We start from the raw sequence: 16,111 nt of genomic DNA, 5'->3' as shown, positions 1-16,111 counted from the left end.
ACGTTTCGTACCTTCCTTCCTCCTCCTCCTCCTCCTCTTCCCGTCATCTTTCATGCTCGCTGATGCATCAATATTGAATTTCATGCTTATCACCTACCTCTTGCCTCCCCTCCTCTCGCTCCTCCACTCTCACCCTTCATCTCGGTACCAAGATTCTTTTGTGACATGTTATCAACGTTTGCAGTCTGATGTCGGTTTTCTTCCTACCCTCAAACTGCTCTTGATGTTGTGCTTTTTTCCCTCTTGCTATCATTGCACACCTTTCGCGTAACCACTGATGCTCATGTCAGCAACCTGATCCTGTTTTCCCTAACCAAACATACAAGCTCTTGTTGAAACTTGTCAGTTATATATCTTTCTCTAAGTTACACGCAATGTGATATCAACTGAAATATCTAGACGCATTTTGACTTTGCCTCCTCCTCCTCCTCCTTGTCGTCGTCGTCGTCGTCGTCGTCGTCGTCTCTCGCCATGTTTCTTTCTTTTCCATGCATTCTTTTTTCTTCTTTCGTATGTCTGCGAGCAAACAAGGCCGTGATCATTTCTTTTTTTCTTCAACCCACCCCTTCAAAACTTTTCACACCCCACTGGGGTGTCTCGCCTTTGGTCAGGACTACCCCTTAATTCAACCTTTAAAGCACCCCTACTGTCATTCTTTGCTCTACCCCCCTCCTGTTCACCTTCCGTTAAAAGAACATTACGGAGGTATCCGTTACCACCCTTGACAATGAAACCATGTACCCCTACTTTTTAGATCAGAGTACCCACCCCAAAATACTCTCTTGACTTACCCCACCCACTCCATCCTTTACACCTGGGCTTCTTTGCGCGAAGCGTTGTCTTTAGTGATTACCACAGCGTGTAGTAAACTTCATTGAATCTTCCGACTCCTTATCAGTTCCGACCGACTGCTGACCACCTAGAGGTCGGAGGGGGGTGGGTCTGTCCCAGGTTCATTGTAGACCCTCGAACACCACATGATTAGGACCCCACCCCCAAGTTCCAGACCCTCACCCCTAGAATCCTGGGGGACGGAGACATATATAAAATTCGGTGCCACCCTCCATGCCGATTCCGAGGGAAGGGGTACAGGGGTGGTCTCCAAGGGTGGTCTCCAGGGGTGCTCAGGGTTGTGATCAGGAGGTGCGGGATACCGTGGGGGCAGTCAAAGAGCAGGGGAGATATGTGGCTCGTGCCTTGCAGGGGTACCTGCCTCAGGGTGGGGGTACCTGCGTGAGGGTGGGGGTACAACTTTGATGAAGGCTACACGGATATATGTGCAATGACTGGTCGCTCCAACGAATTTGTCGGAATTTGGACTTTCAGTTGGGTAGGGTACTATCATGGAGGGGTTGAGGAGGTTTTAGGTGGGTGGGACTTCGAGATCGAGGGGGTGGGTGAGTCTGGGGGTAGGGGGTCACTCAAGATATGACTGTGGTGTGTGTCTTTCGATTCGACTAAAGGGGTAGGTAGTCTCAGGTCTTCTGGGGGGTAGGGGTGGGGCAGGAAAGCTTGGGTCTCTATTATGACTTCGAGGTGCACCTCATGACAGACCACCGGTTCTTTTAAGAATTTTTAAAGGGTGGGGTGGTTACCACTAGTCGGATGTAAGTGGCGGGCGGTAAAGTGAGGCTGCCAAGTGGGGGTGGGGTATGCGAGGATGAGGGGGGTGGATCAGAAAACTGAGGGGTAGTCTTGAGTTAAAAGGAGGGTGGGGTGATTCGACTATGATAAACTGAGTTATTTGGGGGGTTACGCTGGGGTGGGGGTGAGGGTGGTAGGGTTTCTGTGTAAAAGGGTGGGGTGGTGTCACTGAACCCTCACAATCGACCCATTGTAGCTATAGCCCTCGGTCACGGATAGTAAGGGTGGGGTACTTCAGGGGGATGGACGGGGTGGATCGGAAGAAAGAGCACTTTCACTATATCAATGAGAGGGGTGGGTGGAAAGGAAGGGTGGGGGTGAGGGAGGGGGTGGGGTCGGGTGGGGGGCAACGTAGGTGAGGTCTTGAAGCCGGCTGCAATGGAGGATCGAAGAGGATGGGTAGGAAAGGGCGAGGAGAGGCGGAGAGCGGGGGGAGGGAGCGGCGGCGGCGGCGCACGTTGCAGAGACTGATGCAGAGAGGAGGGCGAGAGAGCTGCCTGTGACATGCTGGTGTCTGTGGGCAGCGGAAGACGGGGCGCGGAACCTGTAGAAGGGCCATAAATGGACGGATGGACGTACGAGTTTGTAGCTGAAAGAAGAGCATGTGACGAGGAAGAGTGGGTCCTAGATGTGATGAGAGCATGAGATCCGTCGAAATGTCAAGCACAATCAAGAGAACACTAACACATTCAGAGTTGCTTCATGACTGGACAGGTTGAGCAGGTTAGCAGTGAGAGGGTGAGGACGATGTGACACGAGGGCAGTTTCACATGAAGTTTGCGCTCATCGTTGCGCTTGACTTCGCTGATGGACATACAGCACTGAGAGAGCGTGAGAGCACGAGCACATCTGTGATCCTTTCAAGGGTGCAGGTCCTGGATGTGGAAGGCGAGTGGCATGGTGGCCTCGTCCTTGTGTTGGACAGACATACAAGTGCAGCACTTGCCATCATGAGCCTCTCTGTGCTCCGTTGGCATGTCGCCATCAGCCTGGCGCATCTGTCTTGTTGTTTCAGCATACAAACTGTTTCGTTTATCCCTCTTACTGTTTCACGAGTTGTTCTGATACTTTTGTTGCGCTTGGGCTCGTGTTGATCTCGTAGGCAACGATTGAATGGGATAGATGAGGAGAGAAAGGAAGAATTTTGTGTAAGAATTCTCATGATGATCGGTTTACAACAATTGTTTTCTTCTTTTCTCCGTTTTTCCATGCTGATGCTCAAACGTAGCGGGGTTGCATGTAATTTGCAGGAGTAGCTGGATGCTTGTCTAGCTTAGTTGTTGTAGATGTGCAAGATGACAAGGCCATGTGGTTAGATACGAAGACTGCTTGTGTTTCCAACGTTTGTTGATTGGTCGTCAGTCTGAGCCTTGACTTTTCAGGCTGGTTGTTGTCCACACGGGGACATGTTCGTCGGTCAGAACCAACAGCCTCGGTCGATCATCGATCTGCGACTTTCAAACTTTCCGCTCTTGACTTTCATCTGCATGCTCGGATTTCTGCGAGGCAGCAAGGCAGCCGGTGTAGATATGCTGAGCTAGAAGATCATCCCCATATTCGCTGCTGTTTCCCTACCCCCTCCACTCCCCCCCTCTCTCCCTCCCTCTCCCCCCTCCCCTTCTTCCCTCACCCCTTTCCTCCCTCCCTCCATCCCTTCGTGTCCTCCCTTCCTCCCTCCCTCCCCCACATCCTCTCCCCCTTCCGTTTCTGTCGGCATGCGGCAATGTGCACTTTTCTTCCGATAGAGGAAGAGGAGGCTTGCAGTTCGGCGGGATTGCACTCTTCCATGATGGAGAAAGGCAAGGATAGTGTGGAGAAAGAAGATACTTCCAGCGAAGAGAAGCAGCGGGATGGGTCGGAGGAGTCGGAAGAGGCAAGGGAGGAGGTGGGGAAAGACGAGGAGGAGGTGGGGGAGTTGTTAGGGGGAGGAACGGGGAGAGCAACCACCGTTCTTCAATGCCTGGAGTGACGGAAGCATGGCAGGTGCGGCAGCACGGGGAGGAAGGAGACTGGCTGGACGAGCAGACAGAAGTGTCGTCCTCTCAAGAGGTGAAGGAAGAAGATTCTAACTCGACTCCTGCCCTCTATTGCTTATCTCCCGCCTGCCTGCCTGCCTTCTAGGCTGACTCGTTTCTGTTGCAAAGCCTCTTGACTGTGTGCTACTTGTACAGCCCGTTAGCGATGAGGCGTCGGACTCGCAGAAACCAGGGCAAGAGGAGCAGGGGGAAAGCCGGCCGGTGAGCTGAAAACAGTTTGATTGGACGGGGATGGGAAGGACGAAGGATATACCAGGACTAGAAGGGAGGAGGAAGCCAGATCAAGGGGATGCGGAGAGGAGGGGAAAGGTAGAGGAGAGGGAAGAGGAGGCCTGGGAGTGGGAGAGGGAAGGGGAAGAGAGGGGGAGGAGAGGAGGAGGAGGAGGGAATCATTTTGACTTGCGTACAGGCGCACAAAGGGCGTGGAAGGCCCAAGGGAGTTCGGGACAGCAAGCCGCGACTGAGGAAGGGGGAGAAGAAGAGGTTGAAGGAGGAGCTGAGAAGTTTTCATCCCTCCTTCAGCTCTGGCTACATGCAGGCGCTCCTCCGCGCCCCCTCCTTCTCTCCTGATCCGAACGCCATGGTCTCCCCGAGCTACCAGCAGCAGCCGGGCATGTGGGGCTACGGGGAGCAGTATCCTCCTCCTCCAGCCCTCCTGCATGCGCAGTACGTTCATCCTGTCGGACCCCACATTGTGCAGCAGGAGTACTACGGCCCTTTCTCGCAGCAGCACCCTCCTCCTCCTCCATTCTCGGCCCACCAGCAGTTGCAGGAGCAACAAGCTGACCTGGGTCCTCCTCACTTGCTATATACTCCCCGCCAGGCTCCAGACCTCGGGCCTTCTTCTCTTCCGGGCGCCTTTCCCTTCCCGCCGCAGCCCCTGCAGGAGCAACAGGCATGGATGCGACCTAGCTCGGAGTTACAAGCTGGGCATGAGCAGAGCAAGAGACCATCTTTGCAGCTGCAGGACCCCTCGGCTGTCTCCTCCTTCTCCCTCCTGCCTCCCGCTCCCTACGGCCTCGCTCGCTCATGGCAGAGCCAGGAGGATGGTGGGGCTCTTCCCCGCCCCTTCCTTTCTGCTTCCCTCAACCCCCCTCTTCACCACCCGCTACTCCCCGAGCAACCAGCAGCAGGAGCGGCGGCGGCGGCGGCGGCGGCGGCGGCGGCGTCAGGAGCAGCAGGAGGGGCAGGTATGGGTGAGGCTGGTTTGTGTGTTGTCTCTTTCGGTAACGCTGGGATCGTAGGAGGAGGGGGAGGAGGAGAGGAGATGGCCTACGAGCAGAAGCCAATCCATCTAGAGGTCCCACGGACGACGCACTCGCTTCCTCCTCCTTCCCTCGTCTCTGCTCCTCTCGTCTCTGCTCCTCTCATCTCTTCTCCTCTCGTCTCTGCTCCTCTCGTCTCTGCTCCTCTCGTCTCTGCTCCTCTCGTCTCTTCTCCTCTCGTTCCTCCTTCTCTCCCTCTCCAACACCCTGCGGGAATGCAGCCCGACCATCTCCAAGGCTCGTGGATCGCCTTAGCTCCCCCCAGCAGCAGCAGAGCTGCTGGGCCTGCGCCATCGCTTCGCAGCTGGCAGCCGCAAGTAGACGGAGCTTCTCTTCCAGACCTCTCGAGCCCGCTCGCCGTTGCCTCACCTGCTCCTCCAGCTCTACCCCAGCTAGCTAGGAGCTCGTTCCAGGAAGGACGAGAATCGACAGCTGGGCAGCTGCCTATAGGAAGACAAGTGGGGAGAAGGAAGAGTGAAGCGGAGGAGGAGGAGGGGGAGGGGGAGGGGGAGGGGGAGGAAGAGGAGGAAGAGGGTCAGAGCGGATGGATCTGCGGTCCTCCGATCCTGAAACCGTAGATGTAGCATAAGGATTCATCATGTACATGATGTAGATATGCAAGGAATTGTGAGGGAGGAGGCAAACTGAACTTGTGAATAAACATCAAATGAAGTTAGGCATGACGTGTTTATCTCTCAAGTCAATCGTATGAGTGAAGACTTGGAAAAAGAAAAGATGTCTTGACTTATCTTGTCTTGTCTTGACTTGACTTGACTTGACTTGTTTTTGCACTCCCTCCCTCCCTCATTCATCTATTCGCCAGGCGGTCACTTCTCTTATCAGTCTTCCAGTGACTCTGACTTGTCTTTCCTCTACTCTCTTCTCTTCTACTCTCTTCTCCTCTACTCTCTTCTCCTCTACTCTCTTCTCCTCTACTCTCTTCTCTTCTACTCTCTTCTCTTCTACTCTCTTCTCTTCTACTCTCTTCTCTTCTACTCTCTTCTACTCTTTTCTCTTCTACTCTCTTCTCTTCTACTCTCTTCTCTTCTACTCTCTTCTCTTCTACTCTCTTCTACTCTTTTCTCTTCTACTCTCTTCTCTTTCTCTCTTCTCTTCACTGAAGTTCATTCATCAACTCGTCGACATTTCACTTCAGCCTGACAGCCCCATGATTACTGACTCAAAGTATGTTCCCAAGTTCATCGCTTCCGACTCAGTCATCTCCACCTGTCAAACTTCACTGCTGTCCGTCACCTTCGACGACAACAAACACGCGACGCCGCTCGGTCTGCTGACGTGTCACTCCAACGGTTACCAGCCTCCATTAAGTTCACTCGCGACTTCTCAAGGACATTTTCGGATTGCAAGTTGAGTTACAGAAAAATGGCCGCCCCCCGGCCGGACTCCGGAGTCTGCCGCCCTGCCAGGCTGACGGACTCCGGGCCCCGGGCGGCCATTTTTCGCGCTCCTGAGGGCCGCCGGGCGTGCCGTCCGAGTCCGCCGGTCCCGTACTTGTGGCCGGCCCGGCCCCGCCCACCGTCCCGGCTGACGGTGACTGCCGGGGGGGTCGCAGTCACTGAGTGAAGCCTATGGCGGTCAGCGTGCCTGCCCCAGGCTCCTGTAGAGGTCTCAAGGTTGTTTCTAGTTTATTTTCATCTCAAGTTCTCACGACGTCGGGAGCATGGATCTCGCCGCTTCCTCTGCTCTCCTCTGCCATTTGCGTCAGCTTCTCCCCCCCCCCCCCTCTTCCTCCCCCTCCTCATCCTCTTTTCATCTCACCATGCACTCCACACCGCACGGCGTGTCCGTTCGCAGCGACGAGTTGATCTCGGCGAGCGAGCTGGGGAGTTTGTTGGACTTAGAGGACCAGGGGCCGCTGAATCATGACGTCAGCGTGAGGGGGAGGAAGGGTCGAGAGCGTCAGCCCCCAGCTGTTCCTCACCTCAGGTCGGGCATTCCGAACATATCGGGCCGAGACGTTACCACCCCCTTCTGCCCCTCTCGCGACTTCACCCTCTGCCCTGACATCACCCCAGGGCCTTGGTGGGCAGCAGCTGGGCCCTTCTTAGAGCTGAGCTCCTTGTGCACGAGATGCGATGCAGAGTTGGCCCACCTGCACAGCAACAGATGTCAGGAGGAGGAGGAGGAGGAGGAGGAGGAGGGAGGAGGGAGTGGAGGAGGAGGAGGAGGATGAGGATGGGGGGTTGGGGGGGAGAGGAGGAAAAACTCACTGTAGGTTCGCTTGCTGCTCACGTAGGAAGGTAGACGAAGCATCGAGAGCGAAGGGTGAGAAGAGAAGGAGAAGTTGAGATTTACCTTCAAAGTCGCTTTTGCCCAGAGTTTCTGATCAGCAGGAGAAAGTTTCTTGACCTGCGCGATCGACAAGGTTGCAATCTGCATCAATGAATGAGCCACCGTCGGATATGCTTTATCGTCATCATCGTCATCATCATCATCATCATCATCATCATCATCATCATCATCAAACTTACATTCTTCAGCCACTTAGCTCTCTTTGCCTGTCCATCATGTCAGAATCGCCGCTTCTTTTCTCCCTTTCTTCTTTACCTCCGCAATCACATGCTTCGCCCACATTGTTCTCTCCTTCGCCGTCAACGACGCCACCTGCACGGCATCAGTCAGCTCACCCTCCCCACTGCTCCATCGTTCTCCCCCTCCTCCCCGCTTCCCTCCTCGGTTCTTCGATCACCCCGCCCTTTAAATCTTCCAACCCCCTTTGCCTTCTCTTTCCCAGTTTCACGCTAGTCCCCACTCTCGCCTTCCCCCTTCCCCTTGACTCCTGCCCTGTCTTGTTTGTCCTGTCCTGTCCTCTCTCTCTCCCTCCTCTTCCCCACCTGGTCCACCGGCGTCCGGAAAATTCGCTCCATCTCCCTCGACTACTTGGCACATCAGCTTCGCCTCCTTTCTCGTCTCCCTCCTCCACCTTGTCCGGCACTTGCAGGAGCTGCTCCTCCCGCCCCCTCTGCTCCTTCAGGCCCATCCGTCTCCCTCGAGCATCCTCAGTGCTCACAGTCCCTGCCCGGGTAAGATGAGATGATCTTCCCTCCTCCCCTCTCCTCTCCTCTCCTCTTATCTTCTCTTCTTCTCCTGTCCTGTCCTGTCCTGTCCTGTCCTGTCCTGTCCTGTCCTGTCCTCTCTTGTCCTGTCCTGTCCTGTCCTGTCCTGTCCTGTCCTGTCCTGTCCTGTCCTGTCCTGTCCTGTCCTGTCCTGTCCTGTCCTGTCCTGTCCTGTCCTGTCCTGTCCTGTCCTGTCCTGTCCTCTCTGCCTACCGTACCGCAAGGCAGTTCCCCTCCTCTCCTCTTCCCCTCCTCGTGCTCCTCACCGTCTGCTCGCTCCCCTGAGAGGGTCAGCGGGGCCATCGCGCGGGCGGTTCCGTCAGGGTTGACGCTCTCCACGTTACCTCTGGCAGCGAATGAGCGAGGCAAGTAGAAGCGAGGGAAGGGAGCAACAAGAGCAGAAAGGAGGAGAGTTTGACCAGGAGGATAGTGATGGAGGAGAAGCGAATGTGGAGGAGGAGCAGGGAAACAGGACTAGAGAGGGAGGAGGAGAGGAAGAGGGAGGATGAGGTTGATGCTGATGGTGAGAGTGAGGGCGAGGTGGGGACAAGAAGGGAGAGTGAGTGGGAGGAAGAAGGACGATAAGGAGAGGCGTTGAAAGTTCTTACAGGCCAGGAGTTCCAGCAACGTCGAGGGGATGGAGGGACCCGATGGGGACAGTGTACCTATACCACCAGAACTGTCAACGAGAGGAGGACGAGACCCGGGGAGAGGAGGAGAGAAAAAGGTTGAGTGATGGGGAAGGGGAGAGGCAGCTGAGAGTGAAAGAGAGGAGAGGGGATGCCTACGAGGATAACGCCCACGTACGGAGCGAGGAGGAGAACGGCGAGGAGAGGAAAGGAGAGGGGAAGGGAGAGGAGATGGCACGGGAGAAAAGAGAGAGGGGATGGGATGAGAGGAAAGGAGAGAGGAGAGGAAGGAATCGGGTGTACCATTCTTCATTGGACGCTTGAGGTTGTACGTAGCCATTCACAATCGTCTTGGGATCAACCTGAATGAGAAGGGAAGTGAGAATATGGAGAGAGGACTGAGGCGAGAAAGAGCGGAAGGGGAGGAGAAGGATTAACGAGGAACGGAGGCAGATGGAAGTTGAAGATAAGGAGAGGAGTTGAAAGTTGCAATGTGTAGGCGGAGAGAAGGAGAGATCCGTGGGAAGGGAAGGGAGGATGGAGGTAAAGGAGAGGGAAGGGAGAATACAGCAAATGAGGATGGGGGAAAAAGGAAGCATGTTTGTCACCTGTTGCGCGATGTAGGTATTGAAACCGGCTCCTTGACCCGTGGGAGTTCCAGTGTAGGTGAACTGAGTCTGCTCCGGCTGCTCCACGACTTCACTCTTCTTCCCTCCTCCTCCTCCTCCTCCTCCTCCTCCTCACCTGAACCATCGTCGAGTAGGTGAACGAGGAAGGTTGCTCCTGCACAAGCAGTTGGTCTCGCAGCAAGAGCATGCATCAGGGGATCCGTCGAAGTCATGAGGAGCTGATCGGCAAGGAGGAGGCAGAGCAAGCAGTGGGAAGGAGCATACCTGGTACGTGGTAGAGTAGGTGAATGTGGAGGGCTGTGAGGTCATCTACCATAGCGTCAGGAGGAGGAGGAGGAGGATGATGATGAGGTTTGGGATTGGGATTGGGATTGGGATGAGGATGGAGGACAAAGGGAAGGGGGATGAAGGAAACAGGATGATGATGATGAGGAGGAAAGGAGGTGGCGAGACACCTGAGTGCTGTATGTATGTACTTGCTGCGAAGGCTCCATGGTGGTGGAGTAGACGAAGTTCTGGGATGAGAGGAGGAGGTGAGGAGACGGGAAGAGAAGAGGGTGGAAGGAGAAGACATGGCAGGACAAGAGGGAAGGGAAAGTAAACCGTGGGGACAGAGAGGAGGAGAGAGGAAGGGAGGAGAGAGTTGGATAGGAGAGAGGAGGATAGGGCAGGACGGGAGAGAGGAGAGAGGAGGGAGTAGGGAGTAGGGTAGGGCAGGAGAGATGATCATAAATCAGCGCACAGCTGCCTCACCCCCTTCTCAGGTGCGACAGAAGTCGAGTAGGAGAAGACCTGATTGCTAGGATCCACCTGGATTGACCTATCACTTCCCCTCCCTCTCCCCTTCTGCTTGAATTTACTCTCCTCCCCCCATTCCGTCCCCTCCCTCTCATTATCTCCCTCGCCCTCCCCCCCCCTCTCACACTCCCTTCCTCTCTAGTCAGCTCCGCTCTGTACCCAGATCCCCCCCCACCTCCCCCCCCCCTTGCAGGCATGACAAACCTGGGTCTGATAGACGAATTGCTCTAGCACCGTCGGCTTCGTTGCCATCTGAGGCATCGGATGTCAATCATCACACTATTCCATGTCTTTCCTCCTTCATCTCTCATCATCTCCATCATCGCCTTCATCTCATGCTCATCTCGTCCTTCTGCATTCTTCACAAGCTTCATGCACTACCGCACCTCCTCCTCCTCTTCCTCCTGCTGCTGCTATCCGGCCACCACCAAGAACATTCAAACTGATCCTCTTCATCTTTCTCCCCCTCCTCTGCCACTTCTGCATGACATGGCAACGAATTCCTCCCTTTCATTCTCGCCTTCTCTCACCATCCTCATCTCCCTCACCGTCCTCCATCTCCCTGACTTACCAGCGTCCCAACTGCCGCCATGCTGATCAGCACCGTCGCCGCCGCCGCCGCCGCCACTCTCCTCCAGTCCACCATGGCCAGCGAAGAGGCGCAGGACAATGGTGGTCCTAGGACGAGTATGACTTACTACCCCATTGCTCCTAGGGCTCATAGCATCCTACGAGCAGGTCCTAGTACCCCTGCTTTGAACCCCGCCTCAGAGATATCCTCAGGCGCCTGTAATTTCACTCAAGTTTGATCAGATTCAGTTTTGGTACATTTGACTTTACTTAATTTATCCACAGTACTATTTGGAGGGCATCTGACCCGGGGCGATGGCGGCATGGCGAAGCAGCGAGCCGCGGGGAGGCGGAAGGAGAGGGAGGAAGGAGCAGCGGGTAGAGAGGGAGGAGGGAGAACATGCGCAGGAGAGGAAGAGGGAGAGAGGAGGCGGTGATGTCAAGGACCTGCTGTGCTAAGGAGAGGAGAGTTGATGAGTCGATGGGCATATCCACCCTAATCACGCTTGCCTCTGCTGTTTCAGCAGGGTTGAGGGAGGGGAGGGGGTTGTAGGAGAGGAGGATGAGGAGATTCTTGAGGTTGTAGATCGCCAGGTTGTGTTCAACAGTCTGCCATAGAAGTTGATACAGCAAACACACACTACACGCCCCAGGCGTTGCAGGGAATGGGAAGACATGGGGGGCGCGAGGAAGAGATGGAGTTGAAGGAAGTTCCACCATGAGCGCGAGAAGTCTAGGAGGATCTCAGTCAGCCACCAAGTGGCTGAAGCTCGAGCGAGAGCTCACGTCGCTGGAGAACCCGGACAGCAGGAACGAGGGTCTCGACAACGTGCGGGTCCAGGTCATGACGGCTGGAACGCTACCGGACGGGGCAACGAGGATCAGGTTGTTCAAGTCGACCGCCAAGTGCATTGAAGACTCGAACCCCAAGACTGCTATCAAGTGCGTCCAGTTCCTCCACGAGCTAGTCCAGCACTTCGGTACCCCCGTCGCCCTCAACGCCGACCAGTTCCTCCCTTCCTGCATCGCCGCCATGGCTACGAGCTCGTCGGCAGTGCGGCAGACCATCGTGAACCTGCTGTGCTCGCTCGGCAAGGTGAGCTGTGCAGCTCCGCGCATGTTCCGTCGCTGAGGATGGTGCGCAGGTGCGGGAGTACGACGCGCGCGACCTGCTCAAGTCGATCGCCGATGGAGTGAGGGAGGGAGGAAATGAACTCCAACGAGCCGAGTGCTGTGCGGCCCTCGTGACGGTCTACAGCTGCTCCAAGTATCGCAACAATGCGCACGAGTCGTCAGTGCTGCAGGAGGTCAAGACTTGTTGATGCTCCTGATGCTCATGCTCCTGCTTCCGCTCCCGCTCCAGCATCCGCTCCAGCATCCGCTCCTGCTCCTGCTCCTGCTCCTGCTCCTGCTCCTGCTCCTGCTCCTGCCCCTGCCCCTGCTCTTGCATCTCCTTCTCTTGCTCCTTCACTTGCTCTTGTCGCAGTGTAGCTCATGGTTGGACATGTCAGGTGGTTGTTCCCGCGCTGGTTTCAGCATTGGGCGACTCGTCCAACCGTGTGGCCGAGGCAGCAGCGACGGCCGTCGATGCCGTTCGAGCTCGAGCTCCAGACTCGTTACAGGTAAGTCTTGACTAGCTGCCGGATGCTGCTGTGTTGTCATGGAGCTGGTTTTATGATGCTATCGTGTTGTGTTGCTTTGTTGTTGTGTTGCTATCTTAATCCGTTGCCGTCTTAGCACATCACTGTCCTGACGATGCTTTGCTCTTACACCGCGGTGTTCTCCTGCTATGTTGTGTTGTCTTGTTGCTATCTTGACATGATGCTGTCTTGCTACATTGCTATCCCGCTGTTCTTTCCCTCACTTCCTCACGTCCTCTCTGTCTTTGCAGGCGTGCGTGGACGGCCTGGCGCCGGCAACGCAGCAGATGCTGCATGGAACGATCTTCCGGCCGTCACAGCTCCCGCTCCCCGAGGTCACCAGCACCGAGCTCCACAGTCGAGGAGAGACGTCGGAGAGGACGGGAGGTCCCGTCGCCCCCAATAGCCACGGTTCGGATCATTCTGCTGACCTAGCTGGAAAGCAGCTCGCCTTCGTCCCTCCTCGGTTGCTGGCAGAGCTTCAGGACGCTGGGAACTGGCGAGTGCGGGCGCTGGCGGTGGAGGAGCTGCAGCAGATTGTCCGAGGGTTCCAGAGGCCGGAGGAACTAAGGCCGTACCTGCCGGACCTTATCGACCTGCTGATCACGCTGACGCGGGACGCCAACTTCAAGATCGAGATCACGGCCCTGCAGATCCTTGGTGACGTCATCAATCTGGTTGAGCGGGACGTCCACCCGTTCCAGCACCAGCTGATGCCCAACTTCATCGGCAAGCTTGCGGACAACAAGACGATGGTGCGGCAGGCCAACATCAAGGTTCTGCTGAAGCTGATGCAAACCCTGGGGCCCAAGGAGATTCTTGAGGGGCTCATGCGGGAAGTCAAGCACGAGAGCTGGCGGGTGAGGGAGGAGATCCTGCACGTCGTTGTCCTCTCCCTTCTCACCTTCCAAGGATCTGCCGGGCAGGCAGGAGGAGGAGGAGTAGGGGGAAAGCCCAAGTTTGACTTTGCCTTCCTGGTGCGCTCGGTTTGCTCGGTGCTCGAGGACTCGAAGCAGAAGGTTCGAGCGATCGCACTAGAGGCCCTGGCGCTGCTTCACTCCTTGCAAGGGGCTGACAAATTCCGCGCCTCCCTCCCGCCCATGCAGGAGCAGACGCTGAGGGCGGTGGAGGCGAGGCTGGCGCTTGCGCAGCTGCCGTCGTTGAACTTGGAAGGATGGCTGGAGCTGTCGCATCTGGGCCGCTATGTGGAGGAGGGCAGCCACGCGGGGCAGGAGGAGAGGGCGGAAAGGAACACCGACATCTCCCCCGACAGCCTGGGCGAGGCTCCTCGCTCCCCGTTGCGCAGGCATCGACCCAACCAGTCGCAGATGCCGCACTCGTACCCTACGTCCCCCGACAACCCCGTGAAGCCTCTTCCCCGCTCCTCCTTCCAGCACGACAGCGTCATCGGCTTTCCTCCTCTCGACGACCAGCCGCTCTACCGCGAGGTCGGGCCGTTGGAGGACGAGGTGCAGACTGACGCTTCCTTCCTCCTCCCCTCTGGAGGCGTCCGGTCGCCCCGCCGTGTGCTTCAGGCGAGTGGGATGGGGGAAGCAGGCCGCAGGCTTCATCATGAGTCTGCTCATGTGGAAGTGGCTGAGAGCGAGACCGGGGGGTCCTCGCTGCCCGACGCCCCTCCTTCCTCCTCCTCCTCCTCCTCCGATGCCTTCAGACGTCCAGCACAGCCGTCCTCCTCCGTCTCGAGCTCAGGGCAGGGACGACGAGACAAGGAGTCTTCTCGTCCCATCAAGCCGTTCTGGATGGAGGGGATGCGAGACAGCGCGCAGTCGACGGCGAGCACGGCGATGAAGGAGGAGGCGTCGCAGGACTCGTTCATCCGAGGGGGAAGGATGCGCCCTCCCTCGGCAGGGAGACGAGCGATGCACGCAGGAGTTGGAGCTGGGGCAGGGCCTGGAGCTGGACCTGGAGCAGGAGGAGCAGGAGCAGGAGCAGACGCCTGGGGGCACATTCACGAGACGAGCTCCATGGCGACGTTGGGAGGAGGATGGGGCAACCTGGAGAACACCAAGTTCGAGTCCATCCCCGTCCTCCCTCACAGCACCCCGATGATCTGCAGCCCCCCGATGTCTCCCCATAGTGTCCGCGGCTGCCACTCCCCCAACACCAACCAGCGCATCCTGCAGGCGGGGGCGATGGCGTCGGGGGAGGAAGGGAGCAGGAGGAAGGAAGAAAGCACGCCCAGGGACCTCTCGCTCTCCACCGACCAGATCGCAAACCGGCTGAGCATCCTCAAGACGAGGAGGGGAAGGTCGGGAGGGTCGAGGAGGGCAGGGAGTGCTCCGTTCCCTTACGGTGAAGGCTCGTCAGGGCTGGGAGCCACCACGCCCGGGCTGGCGTCGGTGAGCTCTAGCATGTCTTCGGAGATCAGCCAGATGGGGACGCCGCTGGAGGAGGAGCAGGGAGGTAGCGGCAGCTCCTACCGGCCGTCGCAGTCTGCTCCTGCTTCGACCCTCTCCCCGGCCATCGACTTGATCGGCAGCAAGAGGTCCGGAGGGAACGGTGTGGTGCTGCCGTCGGTGGAAGGAGGAGGAGGAGGAGGGAAGAGCGTGATGGAGATCAACGCTCGTCCTCTCGAGCTGATCCCCACGGAGGAGCTAGCTCCTCTCGACAACCCTGACGGGGTCATGCGAACGCTGCTGGCAAAGTTAGGATCCAGCGACTGGGCTGTACAGATGGAGGCCTTGAACCTGACCCGCGCGCTATCCATCTACCATGCCAGCTCGACTATCCTCCCCCAGCTGCACGTTGTTGTCCGAGCGATCCTCCTGGTTGCCGACAGTTTGCGGTCGAACTTGAGCAAGTCGGCGCTCATGGCACTGACGGACATGCTTCGGTTCCTCAAGACACAGATGGACGCGGAGCTGGACAACGTGGTGCTGGTGCTTGTGAAGAAGAGCGGAGAGACGGCTGGGTTCATCGCGGACGAGGCGAGAAAGGCGATGCTTGCCATGATCGAGAACTGCTCGGAGGGCCGGACGTTAGGAGCGCTGCTGCATGCGAACAGCAGCAAGAACCCTCTGATCCGAGCCAAGGTCGCCTCCTACCTCTGTGCTCTGGTGGAGAGCATGGGGCCGAAGCTGCTCAACTCCAAGGACCTTGAGCGTCTGTTCCCCGTTGTCGTGCAGTTTCTCAGCGAGGGTAGCGCAGAGCCGCGGCAGGCTGGGAAGCGAGCGATGCTGGAGATCCACATGCTGAGCAAGGCGACGGGAGAGTTCGATCGGCTGCTCCGACGGTGTGCGGATGCTGATGTGCGGGTGGTGGAGAAGGTGCTGGCGCAGGAGAAGGCGATGAATAGCACGTTTGCTGTGACCCCTTCCTCCCTCCTCAAGACGATGCGATCAACGAGGTAGGGAATGAGGGAGGGAGGGAGGGAGGGAGGAGGGAGAGAAGGAGGGAGGGAGGGATAGAAGAGGTACAGAAAGGAGCTGTCAACCGAGAAGCAATTGAGTGGAAGGTGGAAGGAGAGCGGATGCGTGCAGGAGTGTAAGGAAAGCGAGGGAAGAGGAGGAGGATGGGAATCGGAAGAGACTTGTTTCTCCTCGTCCACTGTCATGCTAACTTGAACCGCAGTGATCGCGTTGTGGGCGAGGAGAGGAGCGATGGGAGGCCCCCGCGAGGGAGGAGGTCGACTCTAGCTGGAGCAGCGCAGGGGGAGGAGAAGAGTGCAAGTCGGACGGTGGGGAAAGCGACAGTTGACTTGCAGCTGGAGGGGCTTGAAGTTGAGAGAAGCTCGTCGTCAAGCTCGGTGAGGAGGAGAGAGGAGGGAAGAGGGTGGGGAGGGGAACAGGAAAGGAGAGGAGAG

At 57.2% G+C, this 16,111-nt stretch overlaps 3 protein-coding genes across 3 annotated transcripts; 2 read left to right on the top strand and 1 right to left on the bottom strand.

Annotated features, from left to right (window-relative positions):
• Window positions 1-3,433: 3,433 nt before the first annotated feature.
• On the top strand, window positions 3,434-5,266 carry GUITHDRAFT_148182 (hypothetical protein; the record flags this gene model as incomplete). Its single annotated transcript, XM_005820013.1, has 5 exons — window positions 3,434-3,550; window positions 3,628-3,693; window positions 3,816-3,881; window positions 4,090-4,870; window positions 5,211-5,266. The coding sequence occupies 5 exons, from the start codon at window positions 3,434-3,436 to the stop codon at window positions 5,264-5,266; spliced, it is 1,086 nt and encodes a 361-aa protein (XP_005820070.1).
• Window positions 5,267-6,575: 1,309 nt separating this feature from the next.
• On the bottom strand, window positions 6,576-10,724 carry GUITHDRAFT_166558 (hypothetical protein; the record flags this gene model as incomplete). Its single annotated transcript, XM_005820012.1, has 19 exons — window positions 6,576-6,655; window positions 6,725-6,821; window positions 6,888-7,058; window positions 7,177-7,190; window positions 7,262-7,339; window positions 7,438-7,459; window positions 7,509-7,570; window positions 7,801-7,842; window positions 7,890-7,981; window positions 8,289-8,368; window positions 8,631-8,687; window positions 8,955-9,013; window positions 9,260-9,337; window positions 9,396-9,434; window positions 9,545-9,589; window positions 9,736-9,795; window positions 10,034-10,090; window positions 10,283-10,330; window positions 10,650-10,724. The coding sequence occupies 19 exons, from the start codon at window positions 10,722-10,724 to the stop codon at window positions 6,611-6,613; spliced, it is 1,221 nt and encodes a 406-aa protein (XP_005820069.1). The 3' UTR covers window positions 6,576-6,610.
• Window positions 10,725-11,366: 642 nt separating this feature from the next.
• Window positions 11,367-15,659, top strand: GUITHDRAFT_120748 (hypothetical protein; the record flags this gene model as incomplete). Its single annotated transcript, XM_005820011.1, has 4 exons — window positions 11,367-11,744; window positions 11,794-11,955; window positions 12,160-12,270; window positions 12,540-15,659. 4 exons carry the CDS (start codon window positions 11,367-11,369, stop codon window positions 15,657-15,659), a joined length of 3,771 nt encoding a protein of 1,256 aa, XP_005820068.1.
• Window positions 15,660-16,111: the final 452 nt, after the last annotated feature.

This window comes from Guillardia theta (genome assembly GCF_000315625.1).
Source record: "Guillardia theta CCMP2712 unplaced genomic scaffold GUITHscaffold_195, whole genome shotgun sequence".
In the NCBI taxonomy this organism is placed as follows: domain Eukaryota; class Cryptophyceae; order Pyrenomonadales; family Geminigeraceae; genus Guillardia; species Guillardia theta.
This window is presented reverse-complemented; position numbering and strand designations above follow the sequence as displayed.